Source organism: Cibotium barometz, chromosome 57 (assembly GCF_041138505.1).
Source record: "Cibotium barometz isolate CiBa-2024 chromosome 57, ASM4113850v1, whole genome shotgun sequence".
Lineage (NCBI taxonomy): Eukaryota > Viridiplantae > Streptophyta > Polypodiopsida > Cyatheales > Cibotiaceae > Cibotium > Cibotium barometz.
The window spans coordinates 37731775-37753362 of NC_141102.1; the positions used below are offsets into that span (position 1 = coordinate 37731775).

The window sequence follows — 21588 nt, forward strand, 5'->3', positions numbered from 1 at the left end:
ACATGTGTTGCTCAAGTCCTTCAAGGATGTTTTTTCATGGAGCTACGCTGAAATGAAAGGGATTGACCCCCAACTCTACCAGCATCGGATAAATCTAAGGGAAGATGCAGTCCCTATCCTAGCAACAAAGGTACCGAATGTTTTTTCATGGAGCTACGCTGAAATGAAAGGGATTGACCCCCAACTCTACCAGCATCGGATAAATCTAAGGGAAGATGCAGCCCCTATCCTAGCAACAAAGGTACCGAATGAATCCCAACTATGCCAAAAGGGTCAAGAAAGAAATGGATAAATTATTGCATGTCGAATTTATATATCTAATTGATCGGGAAACATGGTTGTCCTAGATCGTGATTATTCCCAAGAATAATCAGAATCTAAGGGTCCTAGTGAATTAGAGGAAGATGAATGCTGTTACGATCTTAGACCCCTTCCCTTTGCCATTCATAGACTCCCTTTTTTCTGCTAGATGTTATAGCTGGCCATGAGATGTATTCATTCTTGGATGGATTTTGTGGCTACAATCATATCTAAATGGCACCAAAAGATTGGGAGAAGACATCATTTTCACCGAATGGAGAGCCTTTTCATCCAATGTCATGACCTTCAAGTTCAAGAATGCTCCTGCTACATCCCAACCGGATGGTTCATGAGATTTTTACTAAATTTTTAACTAGTGTTCATCGATGATTTCAGTGTCTTTGGGAAATCATCCTAAGATATGACACACCTACAACTATGCTTGGCCAAATCCTAAGTTTCCAGACTGAGGCTGAATCCCACTAAATGTTAGGCTTTGGTGTCCAAAGCGGTATGCTCCTTAGACACATTGTATCTCGAGAAGGCATTGCAGTAGACCCAGAAAAGGTGGAAGTAATCCAGAAAGCTATGATCCCAACAAGTGTAAAGGAAATGAGAAGGTTCTTGGGTCAAGTCAGATGGCACAACTGAATGCTCTGCCATCTAGTGTATGTAGCAGCTCCCCTAAACCACCAACAAATGGCATAGATAAAAATGCCACTAAACTAGCAGTTGAGGTTGCGTCAAGCCAACCTCAACTAGATTGAGGAATACAACATTGAATTTTGATGACTCAATCTCTGATGCTATTCGAAGCACTTGTAGTTCTAGCATCCAAAAATTTCTAAAAATCTGGACCCTTAGGCTAAGGTCCTTTTTACCTATTTTCAATTAATTCCAATTGTACATTGGAAAGTTCTTTTTGAATTTTTGTTTCAGGGGAAACCATTTTAGACACTAGGAGGATTTTTATATCCAAAAATATCTCAATTTTGAATTACCTCCCTCTAGACATTTTATCTCTCCAAGCACAAGATCTTTCTTTTATTTCAAAGAGGGGAATAATTATAAGATCAGAAGGGGAGGTTCTTATTCATGCACACCTCAAAAGCTGGAGGGAGGAATCTTACATCAATAGATAAGATGTTATGTAGTTTGGCTGTGCGCATGGGAGCCGTCATCATCATCATTAATCATGATAGGGTTACTGTGACTTCCAGTCTACGTATCACAATCATTGCAATCATCACAATGTGCTTCATCATTCCTCCCATTGTCATCTTCATCGATGTGTGCATGTCGGTACAATGGATCGAAATATCTAACCAGCAGGGGTGGTTGATGAATGATATACACACCAAAGGAACGTGTTTTTTGCTTCACTGCATGGAGATTCTGAACAGTAAAAGACCCTTCTGGAGGCGACACAATTTTGGAAGGTAGGGGAGTGCACCGAGTCCTCAGTACAATGGATGCAAAAGGTTCACCCTCATCACACAGTAAGGGCGTAGGAGAAGGACGACCATCTTCATCACAACATAGCATAGATGAAGAACAGGGACAGTGGCCAATTTTCATTACATTGCTAGTCATGAAACGGTTTTCTTCTAGGAGGCATGATGAGGAGACTAGAGTGAACAACAAACAAGCAACCAAGCTCATCAATAAGCAAGACAACCTCCAAAAAAAGAATCCCAGACCACAGTATAATGAGAAGTCAGATCTACCAATCATAAGCACACATGCTACATATAGGACGACACGAGTAGTAGAAGTCACAATGTCCAGGAAGAGAAAGGCACAGCACAATATGGCAAGAACAAAGATTTTTGAATCATTAGGAGACATGCATATACTTCTATAACAAGACGAGTTCATGGTATATGTCACAGAGCAACAAACGTAGACGTCAAAGCCAGTATGAATCGTAAACAGACAAACGAGGGTCTCCATAGAATCATATGAAGCAAGTACAGAGAAAAGAAATTACATTATACTAACCGCCGTTAACTAACATGCATGGGTCTATAGAAACATGCATGGATATGTATGGAAGCATATGAAGCAAGTAGAAAAGAAAAACATTACAGAAGATGGACCAAGAAGAAAATCAGGAATCACACTATTTAGCATATGATATGTCACACCAACGGAAGCAGAAATCGTCACAGCAATGGAGAGAGGAATGCAAAAGCGTCCAGAAGAACGACATGGAGGAAAGCCACTTCATGGCATACGTCAAAGCCACGAACGTATAGATCGGACACCACAAAACAGAAGTAGAAATCGTCACAAAGATGTCCAAAATAACGACGAAGTCCACTTCATAGTATATGTGACAGCACGAATGTATAGATCGTTGCCCCTTCTAATCGTAAAAAACATGCAATGAATGTTAGGGAAACATATGAAGCAACAATAAAGAAAAATTTATTGCAAGTTGTCCAAGAAAATGAAAGGAGCATCCAGAAGAATGATACGTCACACTAAAAGGAGCATCTAGAAGAATGATGTCACACTTTTGACGTAGAGATCGGAAGACACAACAGATCAACGGATCACGAGATGCCATCCACAATCACGAACAGCACGGAGCATCCGCCACCATGCAGCTATGGACGTAGAGATCGAAAGGCAAAGCTATGAGAGCACGAGGTGCCATCCGCCATGACAACAACACGAAGCAACCACAAAGCAAAGCAAAGAAGGAGTGGGCACAATAAACGAGTGCATCAATAGCCATGCAAAATTAACGCAAACACGTGTTGGAGCATGCGAAATAAAATGACGCAGAAAATAAAAAAAACCTCGTGACGCCTGTCCATCATGTTAGAAGACACGTGTCCATGATGAACACATGGTGACATTACCATATTAATCGTGCACATCATGCTGGAAGACATGTGTCCATGACGAATGCACGAACGCATGGTGACCTTACCATATTAATCGTGCAATGTTCACCTCACAAAAATTTAATATTATACCATAAAATGATTTTGGGTGCATATTGTGAATCTCTCAAAAATGGAAATCCTTGATTTCCTCCAATAATTGCCTAAACATGTTCATTTCCATGCCCATGCGAGCGTTTGGCCACTCCTCTCAAGGCATATTATTTCTATAAATCAAAGAAGGGGAGGGTCACATCGTATATGTATAGTTTACATAGACGAGGAGGGGGGATGTGTGGATGCACTTTTTATAATCTATTTTTTGCACTAAGTGCTTATGAACGATGTAATTCACTGGGATGCCAAGCTACAAAAGCTTATGTTATACTTACATGCTAACAATCATTTTTGTATAAACATGGCCTAGGAATATCATTTGTTTGTTATATTGGTCACCCTAAACCGTGGGAAGCGAACTTTTATACTTTTTTGCAATAGAGCTAAGTCCCTTGTTGACCTTATACATGCTTATTTTTATGGTAAGGTGCCAACCACCACACTGGGTGGTTCTTCCTATTTATTGAATGCATTCATAGTTTGGGCAAAAACCTCCGAGCACATTAATTTAGGTGGTTCAGGGGCCAACGTACGCTAATCCAACTTACACATTAATTTAGGTGGCTAATAACATTTTGGACTTTAGGCTCGCTTCAAAACGTTCCCCAAGGGGATTTTTTCAGGATATTAATTAATTTAGGTGGCTAAGAACATTAATTTAGGCGGTTTAGGGGCCAACGTACGCTAATCCAACCTACACATTAATTTAGGTGGCTAATAACATTTTGGACCTTAGGCTCGCTTCAAAACGTTGTATAGACTTATGCATAACCTAACACATATATGCATGAGGCTATGCATAACCTAATACATGTATAGACTTATGCATAACCTAACACATATATTAGGCTAAGCATAGCATTATGCACTAGACTTATGTATAGAATATGTATAAACCTAACACATATATTAGGCTAAGCATAGCATTATGCACTAGACTTATGCATAGACTATGGCATAAACCTAGCACATATACTATGCACATGTATTAGGTTATGCATATCGTACTATGCATAAACCTAACACATATACTATGCACATATGCTAGGCTATGCAAAGCATTATGCACTATACTTATGCATAGAATTGTGCATGCATGTACGGCTATGCATTAGGCTTATGCATGCATTAGTTTATGCATTCCGATTGTGCATAAGGCCTTATGCATGCATTACAATCAATTTACTTTTCCCTTTTGCAGAACCGGAAACCTTATTTTAGTGATGCTTTATGTCAATATCTCACAAATCACTATTATAATCATAATTTCTCTCGTAATTATAGATATTTGTGCAGTATTTTAGTAAAAATAATTTGTGTTTTCTTCTTTGTTTTTGAATTTTATTTTCTTTGAAGATTATTCAACACAAAAAATCATATTTTTCAAAATCTACTTAAATAAGACATGCTTTCTTTTTTATATGTTCTTTATCTTCTAGGTATTTACTTAAACAATATTAATCTACTTAGAATACTCGAAAACTTCTTAAATTTATTGATTTAATATCAATAAGATAATTTTTTCTTAGTTAGGTCATATATTTACTTAAATCTCATGAAAGGATCTAGGTTAGATTTTTTCTTAGCTAGATCATATATCTCATGAAGGGATCTAGGTTAGATTTATTATCATCACATAAAGGTAGACATTAGACATTTCTCTGATGTAAATGAGGTAACTTATGATGCTAGATTTATCATGATATTTATCATGAATATCATTAAATATTTAAGAAATTAAGTTTTTTATATTAATCACTCAAAATTCTTATGGGTAAAATATGTGTCATTACTCGATGCTTGATTTAGATGCAAGTCTAAAAATTATCCGCTACCTAAATTAATTAATATCCTGAAAAAGTCCACTAAGGGAGCCTAAGGTCCAAAATGTTCTTAGCCACCTAAATTAATGTGTAAGTTGTAAATTAATTAATATCGTGAAAAAGTCCACTTGGGGAACGTTTTGAAGGGAGCTGAAGGTCCAAAATGTTCTTAGCCACCTAAATTCCGCACTAAGAAGCTCTGTTGCTCTGCTGCAAGAAAACTATGCAGCTTTATCATTGCTCGGGTAAGTACGTGTGTATCGCATATGGGATTTCTTCTAAGAGTCTGCAAGCATGGACTCGAAACTGAGCCTCGTTGTGTTCCGCAGGTTTCAAGCTCTCCTGGAAGGACTACTTCAGGGAGCCATCTTATTGGTGGGACAAACAAAGCAGCAAAGTAAGTGCTGCCCATCAACAGCCAAAATTAAGGTCATTTAGATTGGATCTTGTCTGACTGCTTGCTTGCATCTTTTGAAAAAAACCAGACCAGGCCAAGCCCCCAGATTGCTATCATCAAAGACATGCTCAAGAGAACAGAAGGGCCTTCTGCAAACCAGCAGGAATTCACAATCTGGAGACCACATGACCCACACAGGTAACTTAGACCCTTGCTTTTCATTATCATGAAAAAGATGCTAACAAATCTGCACAAAGGCATGCACAAGGATTCCAGAGCACAAGAAATGCTTGCCTTAGAGAACAACACTGGAGGCTCGGAGATGCTTAGCTTGGATGAGGCTCTCTTTTCTTTGGAAGACGGCTTGCTGCCACCTTCGGTCCAAAACTTTGCATGCATCTTGCACAAGTGCAGAAAGGAGAGAAACCTCGCGCATGCCCTGCGCTTGCATGCTTATATGCGTGAAAGTGGGCTGGAAGCTCATACATCACTGGGGAACTACCTCGTCTCAATGTTGGTGGATGTTGGGTGCATGCATGATGCCCGCCAGGTTTTTGACAGGCTGGTGCATCGGAATGAGCGTTCATGGAATTCTCTCATCATAGGTTATATCAAATGTGGGGAGTCGCAGCTTGCCCTTACCCTATACCAGAAAATGCAAGAGGGTTCTGTACATCCTAGTGTGTACACTTATATGGCCTTATTGAAGGCTTGTACTAAGCTGAAAGATGTGGAAAGAGGTTGTAAAATACATGCTGAGATTGCTAGAAAGGGGTTGCTTGATAGAGACCCTTTCATTGGTAGTACCTTGGTGGATATGTATGCCAAATGTGGCTGTCTTGCCAAAGCACAGGAATTGTTTGACAAGCTTCCAGTTCGAGACGTGGTCTCATGGACTGCACTGGTAGCAGGATATGCCAAACATGGGTGTGGTGCAGAAGCACTGAACTGTTTCGAGCAAATGCAACGTGAGGGCATCTCTCCCAGTACTATCACGTTTGTTTGCAGCTTGAAAGCTTGTGGCAGCATTGGAGCCACAGACAAGGGTCGAGAAATACATGCTGAGGTTGTCAGAAAGGGATGGGAAGGAGACCTTTTTGTTGGCAGTACCTTGGTTGACATGTATGCCAAATGTGGTTTGCTTGCAAAAGCACAGGAAGTGTTTGACAAGCTTCCGGTTCGAGGTGTAGTACCATGGACAGCGCTAATCTCAGGATATGCCAAACACAGGCGTGGTGAGGAGGCATTGAATTGTTTTGAACAGATGCAACTTGAGGGCGTGTCTCCGGATGCTAACACATATGTTTGCAGCTTGAAAGCTTGTGGCAGCATAGTAGCGATTGAGAAAGGCCGGGAAATACATGCTCAGATTGCCAGAAAAGGTTTGGAAAGAGATCTTGTTGTTGGTAATGCATTAATTGATATGTATGTGAAATGTGGCTTGCTTGGAAAAGCACAGGAAGTGTTTGACAAGCTTCCGCTCCGAAGTGTTGTGTCATGGACTGCACTAATCACAGGGTACATGGAACATGGCTGTGGTGAGGAAGCGCTGAACTGTTTCGAACAGATGCAACGTGAGGGCATCTCACCAGATGCTGTTACCTTTGTTTGCAGCCTGAAAGCTTGTGGCAACATAGGGGCCATAGACAAGGGCAAAGAAATACATGCTGAGATTGCTAGGAAAGGGTTGTTGGGAAGAGATCTTGTGGTTGGCAATGCATTGGTGGATATGTATGCCAGTTGTGGCTTACTTGCAAAAGCACAAGAAGTGTTTGAGAGGCTTCCAGTTCGAGATGTAGTTTCGTGGACTGCTCTTATTGCAGGATATGTGGAACATGGGCGTGGTGAAGAAGCACTGGATTGTTTTGAAAAGATGCAAATCAATGGAATCTCTCCAGATACTGTCACGTATGTTTGCAGCTTGAAAGCCTGTGGTAGCATAGGAGCCACAGAAAAAGGTGGAGAAATACATGCTGAGATTGCCAGAAACGGTTTGTTGGAAAGAGACCTTGTTATTGGTAACTCATTGGTAGATATGTATGCTAAATGTGGCTTGTTTGCAAAAGCGCAAGAAGTATTTGACAAGCTTCCAGTACGAGATGCAGTCTCGTGGAATGCATTAATAGCAGGATATGTCATGCATGGGTATGATGAGGAAGCACTGAATTGCTTTGCACAGATGCAATTTGAAGGAGTCTCTCCGAATGTTGCCACATTTGCTTGCAGCTTGAGAGCTTGCGGCCGCATAGGAGCCACAGACAAGGGACAAAAAATACATGCTGAGATCGCAAGAAAAGGGTTGTTGGAAAGAGATGTTGCTGTTGGCAACACATTGGTTGATATGTATGCTAATTGGGGCTTGCTTGCAAAAGCACAGGAAGTGTTTGATAAGCTTCCAGCTCGAAATTCAGTCTCGTGGAATGCACTAATCGCAGGATATACCAAACACGGGCGTTGTGAGGAAGCACTGAATTGTTTTGAACAAATGCAACTTATGGACATCTCTTTTGATCCTGCCACATTTGTTTGCATTCTGAAAGCTTGTGGCAGTGTAGGAGCTGCAGGCAAGGGCCAAGAAATACATGCTGAGATTGCCAGAATAGGGCTGGAAAGGTATAGTGTTGTTGGCAATGCGTTGGTTGATATGTATGCCAACTGTGGCTTTCTTGTGAAAGCTCGCGAAGTGTTTGATAAGCTATTAGTTCAAGATGTAGTCTCATGGACTGCACTTATTGCAGGGTATGTCAAACATGGGCTTGGCGAGGGAGCATTGAACTGCTTTGAACAGATGCAATGTGAGGGTGTGTCCCCAGACGTTGTCACATTTGTTTGCAGCTTGAAAGCTTGTGGCATCGTAGGAGCCATAAACAAGGGTCATGAAATACATGCTGTGATTGCTAGAAAAGGGTTGTTGGAAAGGGATCCTATCATTGGCAATGCATTGGTGGATATGTATGTCAATTGTGGCTTGCTTGCAAAAGCACAGGAAGTTTTTGACAAGCTTGCAGTTCAAGACATAGTCTCATGGACTGCACTAATCACAGGATATGCCCAACTAGGAGAAAGTGAAAATGTTTTCAATATTTTTGACAGAATGAGAAGAGAAGGTATACAGCCTAATTTAGTCACATTTATCATGGTTCTTAATGCATGTAGTCATGCAGGTCTAGTGGATAAGGGCCAGATGTACTTTGAGGCCATCGAGAAAGATTATGGCTTCACTCCAACTCTCGAGCACTACAATTGCATGGTCGATTTCCTTGGCCGTGCTGGCCAGTTAGACAAGGCTGTAGCTATAATCAAGAAGATGCCGTTCCATCCTAATGTTGTGGTGTGGCACACTGTGTTGGGTGCTTGTAGAAAGTGGAGCAATGTGGAACTTGGAAGGCAGGCCTTTGAACATGCATTGCGTTTTGATGAGAAAAATGCTGCAGCTTATGTTTGTATGTCTAACATATACACAGAAGCTGACATGCAGGAAGATGCGAAGAAGGTTGAGGCAATGAGAGTGAAAAGACAAGCATGGAATTGGCTAGGACATAGATGGTAGATTGAAGCTGATGGAAACGTGCATTCATTTTGGATTGGGGTGTAAAGGCATGAGCAAAAATGGGCAGTGGCGATGAATTTGGTTGTCTGCTTGTGCATTTGCGAGGTCGATTTGTGCTGTTGCAGATTTGTGTAAAGTTTTGCTTGCTGTCTATTCACTGCAATGCTGGTGCTGGTGGCCTAACGTATTGTTTGTGTTTGCTTCCTCGTTGATGTGAGGCCTGAATAAAGTCTTGATGAAGGTTGTGGCAGTGCTGGTGAGAGATTGCTTGCAGTCTGAGGTGTTATTCCCAGTGAAACCCCTTCAAAATGCGCTTTAGGCTAGTGGTGTGATCATACCCCTCCTAAAGTGGAGGTGGTGTGTTCACTGGGACACCATTCTTTCCTGGGCGTGCATGTGTAAAAAGCCTATAAATAAACTAGGAAAGCTTATAAATAAAGCAAGGGCCAATAATGTCAAAGTTCACGCAACAGCAGCATGCATACCAGCCCAAAGCACTGAGCGTTGGTGGCTGGGCTCCCATCTCCTAGCCGTTGCTCCCCCCAAAAACCTAACCGGAGGAGATATCTATGACGAGGTGCCACCACACCCTATATATGGCTCTTTGACTTCCCATGCTTTCGCATATGGGATAATCCACCACAACTTCTAGTCATGCAACAACCCGAGAGTAGCTACGCGAATTGCCACCTCCAATATACTCCAATTCAAGCACCTCGATCAACAGAGGCTAGGGCCACCCAGGACCACATAGGCCCGAGCTCTGATACCATGTCAAAGTCATGTAGTTGCATCACACAAACCACCCCAGGGCACTAAGCAACGTCGGTGGTTGGGCTCCCACCTCCCAGCCATTGCTCCCTTCAAAAAACCCGGCCGGAGGAGATATCTATGACAAGGTGCCACCACACCCTATATATGGCTCTTCGACTTCCCATGCTCTCGCATATGGGATAATCCACCACAACTTCCAGCCATGCGACAACCCAAGAGTAGCTATGCGAATTGCCACCTCCAACACCCTCCTTCAATTCGAGCACCTCGAACAAAAGAGGCTAGGACTGCCCAGGACCACACAGGTGGAGCTTGGATACCATATGTAGCAGCAGCACGTACACCACCCTAGGGTGCTAAGCAACGTCAGTGGCTAGGCTCCCATCTCCCAGTTGTTGCTCCATGCTCCACAAAAACCGGCCGGAGGAGATATCTATGACAAGGTGCCACCATGCCTATATATGGCTCTTCGACTTCCCATGCTCTTGCATATGGGATAATCCACCACAACTTTCAATCATGTGACAACCCGAGAGTAGCTACACGAATTGCCACCTCCAACAAATGATAGCTGGGTTAGTGTTATATAAGTGATCTTGGGAACACTTGTGACTTATTAGAGGTATCCATGTGGCGGACAGGAGAGCCGGCAGGGGTGTGCAAGACTTCAGAACCATGGAGTTGCGAGTGGGTGGCATGGCCTAGAGGTATGGGACGCTAGGTTGGGGTCGTCAGGGCTTGGTAGGGTCGCGGCAATCGGACCTCCGGCTTGGGTTTAGTCTGTGGTACTAAACCTAAGGCTGGGTGGTGTGTCGCTAGCCACAATTCATTGCAGTCATGCGATGCGTATCACATTGGGTCTATGAAACCCTTGTTAGGGTTTGTCAAGTATGTGGGTCTAACCCTAATCCCCAATGTTTCTATGTCAGATAATACTTGGTTAGGCCATGTGTGGACTTTAAGGAAGAGGGGGGACCACATTCAATGGTTGCCTCACCCATACATTGGACGTGCCATGATGGTTGATATTGACACTGTCTAAGCAGTGTCATTAGGACCAAGGTATGGATTTTTTCGGCTCTCATAGGTTCTAGAACTTATCAAGAGCACTTTTATAGCATTAAATGCATTCCTACATGTGCTTCTGTGGAGATATCCAGCTCAACTAAGTGCGGATATGGGTGATGACAGCTCCACACGCCATTGGCATGGTTGGTGAGATTATGGGTGATATGCCGTCAGTAAGGTTTATAGGTTGTGTGATAACCATTTTGGTTTACTAGAAATATAGCATAGTTATAGTGCTAGCTCATGTAGTTGGGTTCACACTATGGACCAACCTTTGTATGTTCTAGTAGGAGAGCATTTTTCCATGTAGTATGTACGCTTATCTTTATGTTATGGTTGTAGAGAAAAGAAGAGAATAGAAGAAAATTCAGCCATCCATCTCTCTTGTGTGCTTGCACGGAGCTTAACCTCACTCTCTCCCCAACATTCTTCTCATGGTATCAGAGCTCCGGTTGGTGTGAAGAGCTGAAGGGAGACAAGTAACAGGCAAGAAAAGGAAGCGCTACACGGGTAATTTAACTCCATTTCTTTCCCTTTGATTTGGAAGAAAATCTATGCAGATAGTTGCTAGGCAAGAGCAACAGGTAGGCACAATAGTAAGGTGCACTGTTACATCTTAAGCCTCCCTTCGTGGAGGGGCATTATACTATGTGGGTGAGGTCTGTGTAGAACCATAGTGATTTCAGAATTTGGATTCGAGGCAATTTTGGGCCGTTTTAGCTTTACAAGTTTTCATGATGTACTCTGTAAAAGTGTTGATTGTAATTATGTATGTCCATTTTTTTTGTACGATGCAAAGTTGCAATAGAAAACTAGTTGCAGGTTAGTCTACGCAGAGAATATGAGATTAGTAGCTTGTTGGTAGATGTATGTTTATGTGACTATTCTATATACAGTTGTAATATAACAGGTTAACAATATCTTAGGAGGTGATTGTGTTGGAGATTACATGTTTGCTGTAAGTGTAAAAGTTCCTACAAGTACTATTTGGTAAGGTGTTGTAGGTAATCATGTTTGACAGTCTATCTCAGATTGTGAGCGAGAAGTTGGATAAGAACAACTTCCTTGTATAGAAGTTTAGGACGAGAAACTTCCCTATGGAAAAAGGATACTAGAAGTAGGTGATGAGGAGCCGGAGCTTTTGAATTGACTTTCTGTTGGCTTGTCCTCACGATGCTATGATTGGTCATATACAAGATGCAATGACACCTAAGGATGCATGGGATATCTTGGTTAAGTTATATAGCACAAGTACCAAGGTAAGAAAGATGAGGTTCAAGTAAGAGCTGCACAATGTGTAGAGGAATAAGATGAGTATCAATGCTTACTTATTGAAAGTTAAAGAGCTTGCAAATGTCTTCGTCTCTTTAAGCTTCTGTTTTGATAACGACTACGACAATGAATGGGCTTGACAAAGAGTATGATTAGTTTTGAATATCTATCCAAATTGAGGAAACCTTCCCAAACTTTGATGACCTTATACTCCTTATCATTGAGGAGATGAATGCCAGGAGTAAATCATCTTTAGAAAATATGCAAGAGTAGGTCTTCTCTACACGAACACATATAGAGGTAGTTGTAGATCATCATCTAGAGTCAAGTGAGCTTTAATCCTTATAGAAGATTTCAATAACCAGTGCTACGAGGTTGCAAAGGGGAAAAAAATTAGCAGAATGTTTACATTGGATGTAAACATGTCTGAAGTAAAGGCTGTAATGTTTGCAATGGTACATGTGTGATTGTAGACATTGACATTTGGCATAAATTCATAGGCCGTGTCAGTATCCAATGGTGGGTGAAAAACATGTAGACTCAAAGTGTTGTTATAGGTTTACAGAAATTCAAAGTGGATGGAATGCACAAGGTATGTGAAGCATATTCTGTGAATAGTATAAACCTCTTCGGAGATAAAAAAAGAGTTGTCTCCTGTACTGTGATCCAAGATTCTTTCCTATCCCACTATCAGAAACGAATCCTTTTTTAACAACGAGTTCAACCCCTATAGTACCATATTTTATGATCCTCGAAATGCTCGTTTGATGTTCCGAGTTTTCATAGATAGCGAGAATGTCATTCCAATCCAAGATTTTATTTAAGATAACATCAATATTGTTGAGAAATGTGGTGCCAAAGATGTTGAGATGCCAAGCTTAACGTGAGCTGACACTCATGAGGCACCCGTGTGATCGTTCGACATTTATATCACTAGCAGGTTTGGTAGCTGACACCGATATATCTTCGCCCCAGAGATTCTACAACTGGACTACACCGACTAGTCCACACCTACCCACTCACTTAGCCTGTTCACATTATAGAATGCATGTACATAGTACTTTAGTACTTATGTTATATTTTCCTTATCTTTTTGTTAGAACCCTTTTGTTGTGAAGAAGAAGAAGATCAAATTTTCAGCCTCTCATCTTGTGTGTTCTCTTCTAGGGTTTGTGTGAGTGTGTGTGTGCTTGCAAGAGCTCGAGCTCCCTTCTTCCCTGCATCTTTTATAGTATGAGAGTCTGGTACATGCTAAGAAGCTGAGCGACAAAAAAGAGAAGCACCAGAAGCGGTACAAGGGTAAGAGCTTCATCTACACTTCTCTCTTTGTGTTGGCTACTACACCCTTGTCGAGAGCTCTTCGGGAGGCATCGACAAACAAACTCTGATTGAGGAGATGTCTTTGCGCAGGAGCGGAGCTGCAGGGAAACTATCATGTCCTTTGGAAAAAACTTTTTAGGACCGAAAACGCGTTTCGGGCGCGTCTTGACCTCCGTTTTTAAGGCATTCGCGTGCACTATGGGTAAGTTTCGATTCTCTGCAAATTTCTATTTTTGGAACTGCAAGAAGGACAATTGGTTGTGCACCGTTGTTGCAGAGAATATAAAAGTTTGTGTAGATCAAACAAGAGTGTTGTTTTTGGTGAGTTTGTGTTGCAAACAAGATGTCGAATGATGGAATTAACTAGATTGTTACAAAAAAGCTTGACAAGAATAACTTCCATGCTTGGAGGTTTAGACTAACAAATTTCCTAATAGAAAAAGGCTATTGGGACTACATTGAGGAGGCACTAGAGATACCAGCGATTAATCCAACTGCTGCAAATGTAAAAGAATATAAGGATTGGAATCAAGGAGCAAGGAAAGTCATGTATTGGCTTTTTATTAGCATACAGGACATTATGATTGGATATATACAGGATGCTAAGTCACCCAAGGAGGCATGTGACACCTTGGTGAAGCTATATGAAACTAACACCAAGGCATGAAAGATTCAGTTGAATAATGAGCTTCATATTGTGGAGAAGAAAAATATGGATGTGAATGATTATACCTTGAAGATCAAGGGCATTGTAGAATCCCTTGCATCTACTATTGGTGTTTTTGTTGTTGATGTGATGATAAGGTGGAAGTATGTCTACGTGGTCTCGGGCCACAATACAAGGCATTCAAGACATCTATTTAGACTCAGGAGAACATTCCTAACTTTACAGATTTGGTGTCAATGCTGCTGATCATTGAAGAAAAGAGTTTGGGTGAAGACTAGTCTTCACAAAACAAAGACAGTTCGGAGCAATAGGCCTTCTACACAAATGTAGGTAGAGGACGAGGCCATGGTCAGAGGCCATGGCCGAATAGGTAATCAGAATTATGGTCAGCAGGGTAGCAATGGTTCCAGGATTCACAACCACAACACACAAGTGGAAGAGGTTAGCTTATAGAGATTGTGGTAATTAGCAAAGGTAGCATAATGATACATGAGATGGTTTTTACTGTGGTAAGGTTGGACATGTGCAAGTAGATTGTTATAAGAAGCAGAATGACATGCGAAATAGAAAAGTGTAGCAAAATAACTATGCGTCCTCTAGCAAAAATAATGAAGATAATGAGAGGTTGTTTGTTATGCAACATGTAGTTAATACTATTTGGAAATGATGTAGCAGCATGCAAGGATGATGTATGGTATGTTGATTTAGGTGCTTTGAGCCATATGAAAAGTCATGTGGTCAATGGTTCAAGGAAATGAAGAGTCTTGAAAGACTAGGTTGTTTTATTGAAATATGAGATGACACTGCTCATCCGACTGCCCATGTTAGAGATGTGCCATTGTCTAATGCAGGATGGTAAGGTGAAGTACCTTACAGATGTACTTTATGTTCCGAACATTACAAAGAATCTAGTTTCTGTTGGTCAGATGATTGAACAGGGTTTGCAACGCACGGTTTAACCCTGATGGTTGTTATGTAGAAGACTTTAAAGATAAGTGTAGGTTGGTTGTTCTTTTTCTCGATGACTATTTCCATATTCTTTCTCAATTCCTCAAATGAATTATATTCGATATTTCTCTTTTGAATAAAAGAATTCATGGAATTTACGAAAATCAATTCTACCCATATTTTTACTTTTGATAAATAATCATAAATTGAATTATACTAAAAAATTCTCTTTTTTTCATTTAATTTCTTGGACCTCAAATATCATGGGAATTACTCTTTTTGCATTTAATTATTTGCATTCCAATGTCATGGGAATTTTTCTTTTATCATCAAATATTTCTCATAAAATAAATTCATCTAAAAAAAATATCCATTAATTCAATATGCTAGGAATTTCTCTTTTCCCATTTAAATGATTGAATTCCATGGTTTTGAGGATATAGGTCACCCAGAGTATGTATGTAAGCTTTGTAAGGCCTTGTATGGGATTAAGCAAGCTCTACGAGCATGGCATGATAAGATTGCTGAGTATCTTGTCACTATTGGTTTTCATATGGCAAATGCAGATCACTCTTTGTATGTGCACACAAGAAAGAGTGATAAGGGTATTGTGACCATCTATGTAGATGATCTTGTTGTTGGGGGTGACAACTTGGAAGAGATTGAGCGTATGAAAAGTATTCTCAAAAGGAAGTTTGACATGAAGAATTTGGGAGATTTGTACTACTTTTTATGCATTGAGGTCATTTGCACACCTGATGGTATTTGGCTGTCATAGAGATAGTATGTATTGGAATTGTTGTCCAAGTATGGGATGGCTGGTTGTAAGCCAATCTCGGTGCCATTAGATCAAAATGACAAGCTCAGTGCAGATGCACGTTATGTGTTGGAGGATCCCACTATGTATAAGAAGATTGTGGGGAGTTTGATATATGTCATGATCAGGAGGCCAGATTTGAGTTACACTATTGGCTTAGAGATTTATGCAGGTTTCGCACAAACCACATATTGATAGTGTGCGACGCACACTTCGGTATTTGAGGGACACTATTGATTATGCATTGTTTTATGTAGCAGGTGTATCGTTGGGGCTATATGGGTACACAAATGCAGATTGGGCAGGTAGCATCTCAAACAACAGATCTACTAGTGGATTTATGTTTTCATTGGAGAGTTTTGCTATGACATAGAGCAGCAAGAAGCAGCCCATAGTTGCCTTGTTGAGTACAGAGGCATAGTAGAGAGGAGTTGCGGTGGCAACATGTGAGGTAGCTTGGTTACAAAAGCTACTTTGCTGATTTGGGGTTGCATGTGGAGAGAAAGGTTATCATATATTGTGACAATCTTAGCAGTATATAGTTGGCCAGGAACCCAGTTTTCTATGCGCGAACAAAACACATTGAGGTACATTACCACTTCATCAGGGAGAGAGTCTTGGTAGCAGGTGGTATCGACTTGCCCTACGTCAGTACATAGGATCAGGTCGCTGACATCTTCACGAAGGGCTTGGGAGATGAGAAGCTCCGTAGATTTTAAGAAATGCTTGGAGTTCACGAGCTAGGGTTGAGCTTGAGGGGGAGTGTTGAGATGTTAAGCTCAACATGAGCTGACACTCACGAGGTGCCTGCATGATCCCGTTTGACATTTACATCACTGGCGGGGGTGGTAGGTGGCACCAACATATCTTCATCAGAGATTCTACAGCTGGACTACATCGACTAGTACACACCTACCCACTCACTTAGCATGTTCACATTATGGACCGTATGTACATAGTACTTTAGAACTAATGTTGTATTTTCCTTATCTTTTTTTTAGAACCCTTTTGTTGTGAAGAAGAAGAAGATCAAATTTTCAGCCTCTCATCTTGTGTGTTCTCTCCTAGGGTTTGTGTGTGTGTGTGTGTGTGTGTGTGTGTGTGTGTGTGTGTTTGCAAGAGCTCAAGCTCCCTTCTCCCCTACATCTTTTCAAAAGAGCACAATGAAGAGATAGGGAGCGAGTTGAGTAATCCAAGAAGCGCAAAGTCCAGCAAGAAGCCACATGAGCAAAGGAAAATATCCCACATTGATGTACAAGCCCAAGCGTGTACCTCCTTATATAAAAGGGGGCCATTTCAAGAAATGAAATATGAAGCAAACTCTCAAGCCTCTTTACGAGTACAAGTCTCAATCTTGTAATCTAGTTGTGCTTGAGTTTAAGCTTAATTAGTTTAGTAGTTAATCATCATGTTTAAGTGTAAGCGTTGAGAGTTTTTTTGGGGGCCAAATCTTTGAGCCCAATAAATGTGTCCACCTCAACCCGAGAAACTGAAATCAATCGTTGATTATGGTTAGAACCTTAGGAAGTAGGGGCTATTGCGTGGCTACCTTATATAATAGAACCAATTGTTGTCGCCCCAGCCAAATGAATAAAGATCTCTTGTATGTGCAATAGAAGGGGGTAGATGCTCGCGAGCCAAAGGAGAAGCACATTGCGGGGAAGCATTGTGGAGAAGAGTTGCATTGGGTGAGAGAATTGTTGCAAAGAAGAGAGTGGTGAGAGAGCCAAGGGATATTTTCGTGGAGCAACTCTGTGGTAGCTTGTGAGATCCCTGCCCCCTCTGCGCATCGAAGTGCTGGCAACGGAAGTAGCAACCTTGCATGTAGGGCAGAGCTTCCCACTTGGGGCCTCACCTACGAATGTCCGGACAAGAGACTAATCCAGTGGTTCTTCCAAAACCAAACCTGAAAAAATGTAAGATTCCTCCCCCAACCCCCTTTTTGATGTCTAGTATCTTCCCCCGTAATCAATCCCTCTTCAGAAATATAAAGACCTTGTTTCTAACTGTTTTAACCTAGAGAGAGAAAATATTCTAGAGAGAGAATATTCAGATTATGAATATTTTTGGATAGAAAAATAACTCATCTTATTAAAAAAAGTTCCCCTGAAACAGAAATTCAAAAAGAAATTTTCAATGTGCAATTGGAATTAATTGGAAATAGGTATAAAGAACCTTAGTCTAAGGGCCTAGATTTTCAGAAATCTTTAGACTATGGTCCAATTAAGGTTTCTATGGGCCAATAGCATCAATCCATGTGTAGGGAGGAGATAAATCCAAATTGTAAAAGAAGATACCCAAAAATGAGTAAATGCTCACATAAGATGAAGAGTTGAAAATGTACAAGGTTTATTAGTAAATAAACTCATATGTAAGGAAGAGGAGTTCTTTAAAGGAGGTGCATATTTCACATAAGATGAAGAGTTGAAAATGTACAAGGTTTATTAGTAAATAAACACATATGTAAGGAAGGGGAGTTCTTTAAAGGAGGTGCATATTTCACATAAGATGAAGAGTTGAAAATGTACAAGGCTTATTAGTAAAAAAACTATGACACATATGTAAGGAAGAGGAGTTCTTTAAAGGAGGTGCATATTTCACATAAGATGAAGAGTTGAAAATGTACAAGGTTTATTAGTAAAAAACTATGAGCAATACAATTTTGACACATATGTAAGGAAGGGGAATTCTTTAAAGGAGGTGCATATTTCACATGCTTGAATGAGTTTTAAACTCATAAAAATTGAGATATTTCATCTCTCCTCTCTCCTCATTCAAGTCTAGTTCCAGAAAGTTAGCTTAACTGACCTAAAAATGGTCAAAAAAGTGACCAAACTGACTTAGAAAATTCTAGAATCAGTTTGTTTGGTTAGGAGCTCAAATTTTCCTATAAATAGAAGCCTCCCCTTGTTGAAAAAAATATAGTCTCTTATGCTTTGTTACTCTACTCCACCTAAGCCAAAATATATAGTCTCTTATGCTTTGTTACTCTACTCCACCTAAGCCAAAATATATAGTCTCTTATGCTTTGTTACTCTACTCCACCTAAGCCAAAATATATAGTCTCTTATGCTTTGTTACTCTACTCCACCTAAGCCAAATTAGATAGAGTCTTATGCTTTGTTACTCTACTCCACCTAAGCCAAATTAGATAGAGTCTTATGCTTTGTTACTCTACTCCACCTAAGCTAAAATATATAGTGTCTTATGCCTTGTTACTCTACTCTACCTAAGCCAAGAACTGTGAATTCTTTAATAATTCACTAGTTTTTGATACCTCTCTCTTTCTTCAATCTCCATTGGTGGCTCCATCAACATACTAAACCAATTGATTGGTTGGGGGCCTCTACCGTGAATAAAGAATCAAGCAAATCATAAGGTAAGTATATTGAATTTTGATCTTTTCTATAATTTCTCAATGATTCTCTCTTCTCAACCCCTCTCAAGCTTGAGAAGTTTAATTGGTATGGTTTTTTAAATGCTATTGAAGTTAATTGGTGAATAGTAGTGAAGAGTTACATAATTTAATAAATGCTATAGAAGTTAATTTCCATTTATGTTTAAATTCTAATGGTTTTTATGTAATTTCTCTCTCTCACTCAAGAAATGGTCATACTCATGACCCATTCTCAATCCAAATGAAGCTTTTCATAAAGTCTTTCCTTAATCCAAGATTAAGCTATGCTTGAGGCCAAATTAATGGCTTTTTGCTATACTTTTAGTTTATGCTCATTGATGATTCAATCCATTATGGATTGATGACCCAATTAGAGACCATTCTAATTGTTTTCTTAATAGAGACCATTATGGATTGATGATCCAATTAGAGACCATTCTAACTGTTTTCTTAATGATCCAATTAGAGACCATTATGGATTGATGATCCAATTAGAGACCATTCTAATTGTTTTCTTAATGATCCAATTAGAGACCATTATGGATTGATGATCCAATTAGAGACCATTCTAACTGTTTTCTTAATGATCCAATTAGAGACCATTATGGATTGATGATCCAATTAGAGACCATTCTAATTGTTTTCTTAATGATCCAATTAGAGACCATTATGGATTGATGATCCAATTAGAGACCATTCTAATTGTTTTCTTAATGATCCAATTAGAGACCATTATGGATTGATGATCCAATTAGAGACCATTCTAATTATTTCTTTAATAATGAGCTTTATCCCTTAGAAAAAAATTGAGATTTATCAGTCATAGTAGCGGAGCTATGGCAAAATTTTTATAGAAATTACGCATAAAATAAATTCATTCAAAGCATAAAAAGAGGACTTTCTACCATATTCTAGGAACTATCATCCTAGATTAATTAAAAGAATTTTATCATGCATGGAGATGTGGATGTTTGCATGTAGATGTAGATGTATAGATGTAGATGTGGATATGGAGGTGGATGGATGCATGTAGATGTAGATGTATAGATGTAGATGTGAATAGAGATGTGGATGTATGCATGTAGATGTAGATGTATAGATGTGGATGTGGATGTATACATGTAGATGTAGATGTATAGATACGGATGTGGATGTGGAGGTGGATGTATACATGTAGATGTAGATGTATAGATGTAGATGTGGATGTGGAGGTAGATGGATGCATGTAGATGTAGATGTATAGATGTAGATGGGAATGGAGATATGGATGTATGCATGTAGATGTAGATGTATAGATGTAGATGTGGATGTGGAGGTGGATGGATGCATGTAGATGTAGATATATAGATGTAGATGTGAATGGAGATGTGGATGTATGCATGTAGATGTAGATGTATGGAGGTGAATGTGAATGTGGATGTGGATGTATGCATAGAGATGTAGATGTATGCATGTAGATGTGAATGTACGCATATAGATGTGGATGTATGGATGTGAATATACGATATGCGATGTGAGGGAATCTGAAGTGATGAGATAGAAATGATGTGATGGGATGAGTATACATATAAATGGAATATGGAATAAGTAATGTAGATTGATAAAGGATAATGTGGAAAAATGAAAGTTAAAATAGAAATTGTGTTGTAAACTGTTTGTAAATACTGTTTGTAAATGCTGTTTGTAAATGATTGTTTTATGTCAAGAATGCTGGGGGGAGCATTTTGACCGTCTTGTGATTAAAGTCGTGATGGTAAAGTTGCAACTGCTGACGGGGAGTCAATGAAGGACGTCTCGCGTAGCAAGGTCGGCCGAGGTCTTGACCAGCCTCGGTGCGATTAAAATGGTGAGCTTCCGGTACGGTGGATGAGGGGCCAAGGAAGCGGCCTATGCGTGAAGCGCTAGGTTACCTGCGAAGGATCCTAGAGGGTGCTGACCATACGGTGCTCGGGCTCTGGGTTGCCTAGGATACCCACGCGTGCGTCGAGGAAGATATTGGAACAGAGTTGGAGTTGTTTTCTGAAATCGAGCATGGATCTGGTTGATTGACCTTGCTGGTCTTCAATGGATGAGTCCATGGCTCCTTATATGGATCTGTTGGTTGATCTTGCTGATCTTCAACGAGAGTCCATCTTGTTAAGTGATTATATTGCCAAGTATTATGGGCTAGGAACTATCGAAACGGCTCCTGAGCGTTCTAGTTGCCAATGATGCCATATATACTCTGATGAAGGAATGATGGAA

General features: G+C 40.2%; 1 protein-coding gene across 2 annotated transcripts; it reads left to right on the forward strand.

Moving 5' to 3' along the window:
• Positions 1-5245: 5245 nt before the first annotated feature.
• Positions 5246-9520, forward strand: LOC147606720 (pentatricopeptide repeat-containing protein At3g16610-like). 2 transcript variants are annotated; one of them, XM_086792166.1, is made up of 3 exons: positions 5246-5379; positions 5464-5531; positions 5620-9520. In XM_086792166.1, the coding sequence occupies exon 3, from the start codon at positions 5758-5760 to the stop codon at positions 9079-9081; it is 3324 nt and encodes a 1107-aa protein (XP_086648292.1). In that variant the 5' UTR covers positions 5246-5379; positions 5464-5531; positions 5620-5757; the 3' UTR covers positions 9082-9520. The 2 variants fall into 2 exon arrangements, with proteins under 2 accessions (XP_086648292.1, XP_086648293.1); XM_086792167.1 differs by having other exon boundaries at positions 5261-5379; positions 5625-9520.
• Positions 9521-21588: the final 12068 nt, after the last annotated feature.

What these genes read in the sequence shown, in the direction of transcription:
- LOC147606720 (XM_086792166.1), top strand. Translation starts at nt 5,758, where the DNA reads ATGAAAAAGATGCTAACAAATCTGCACAAAGGCATGCACAAGGATTCC.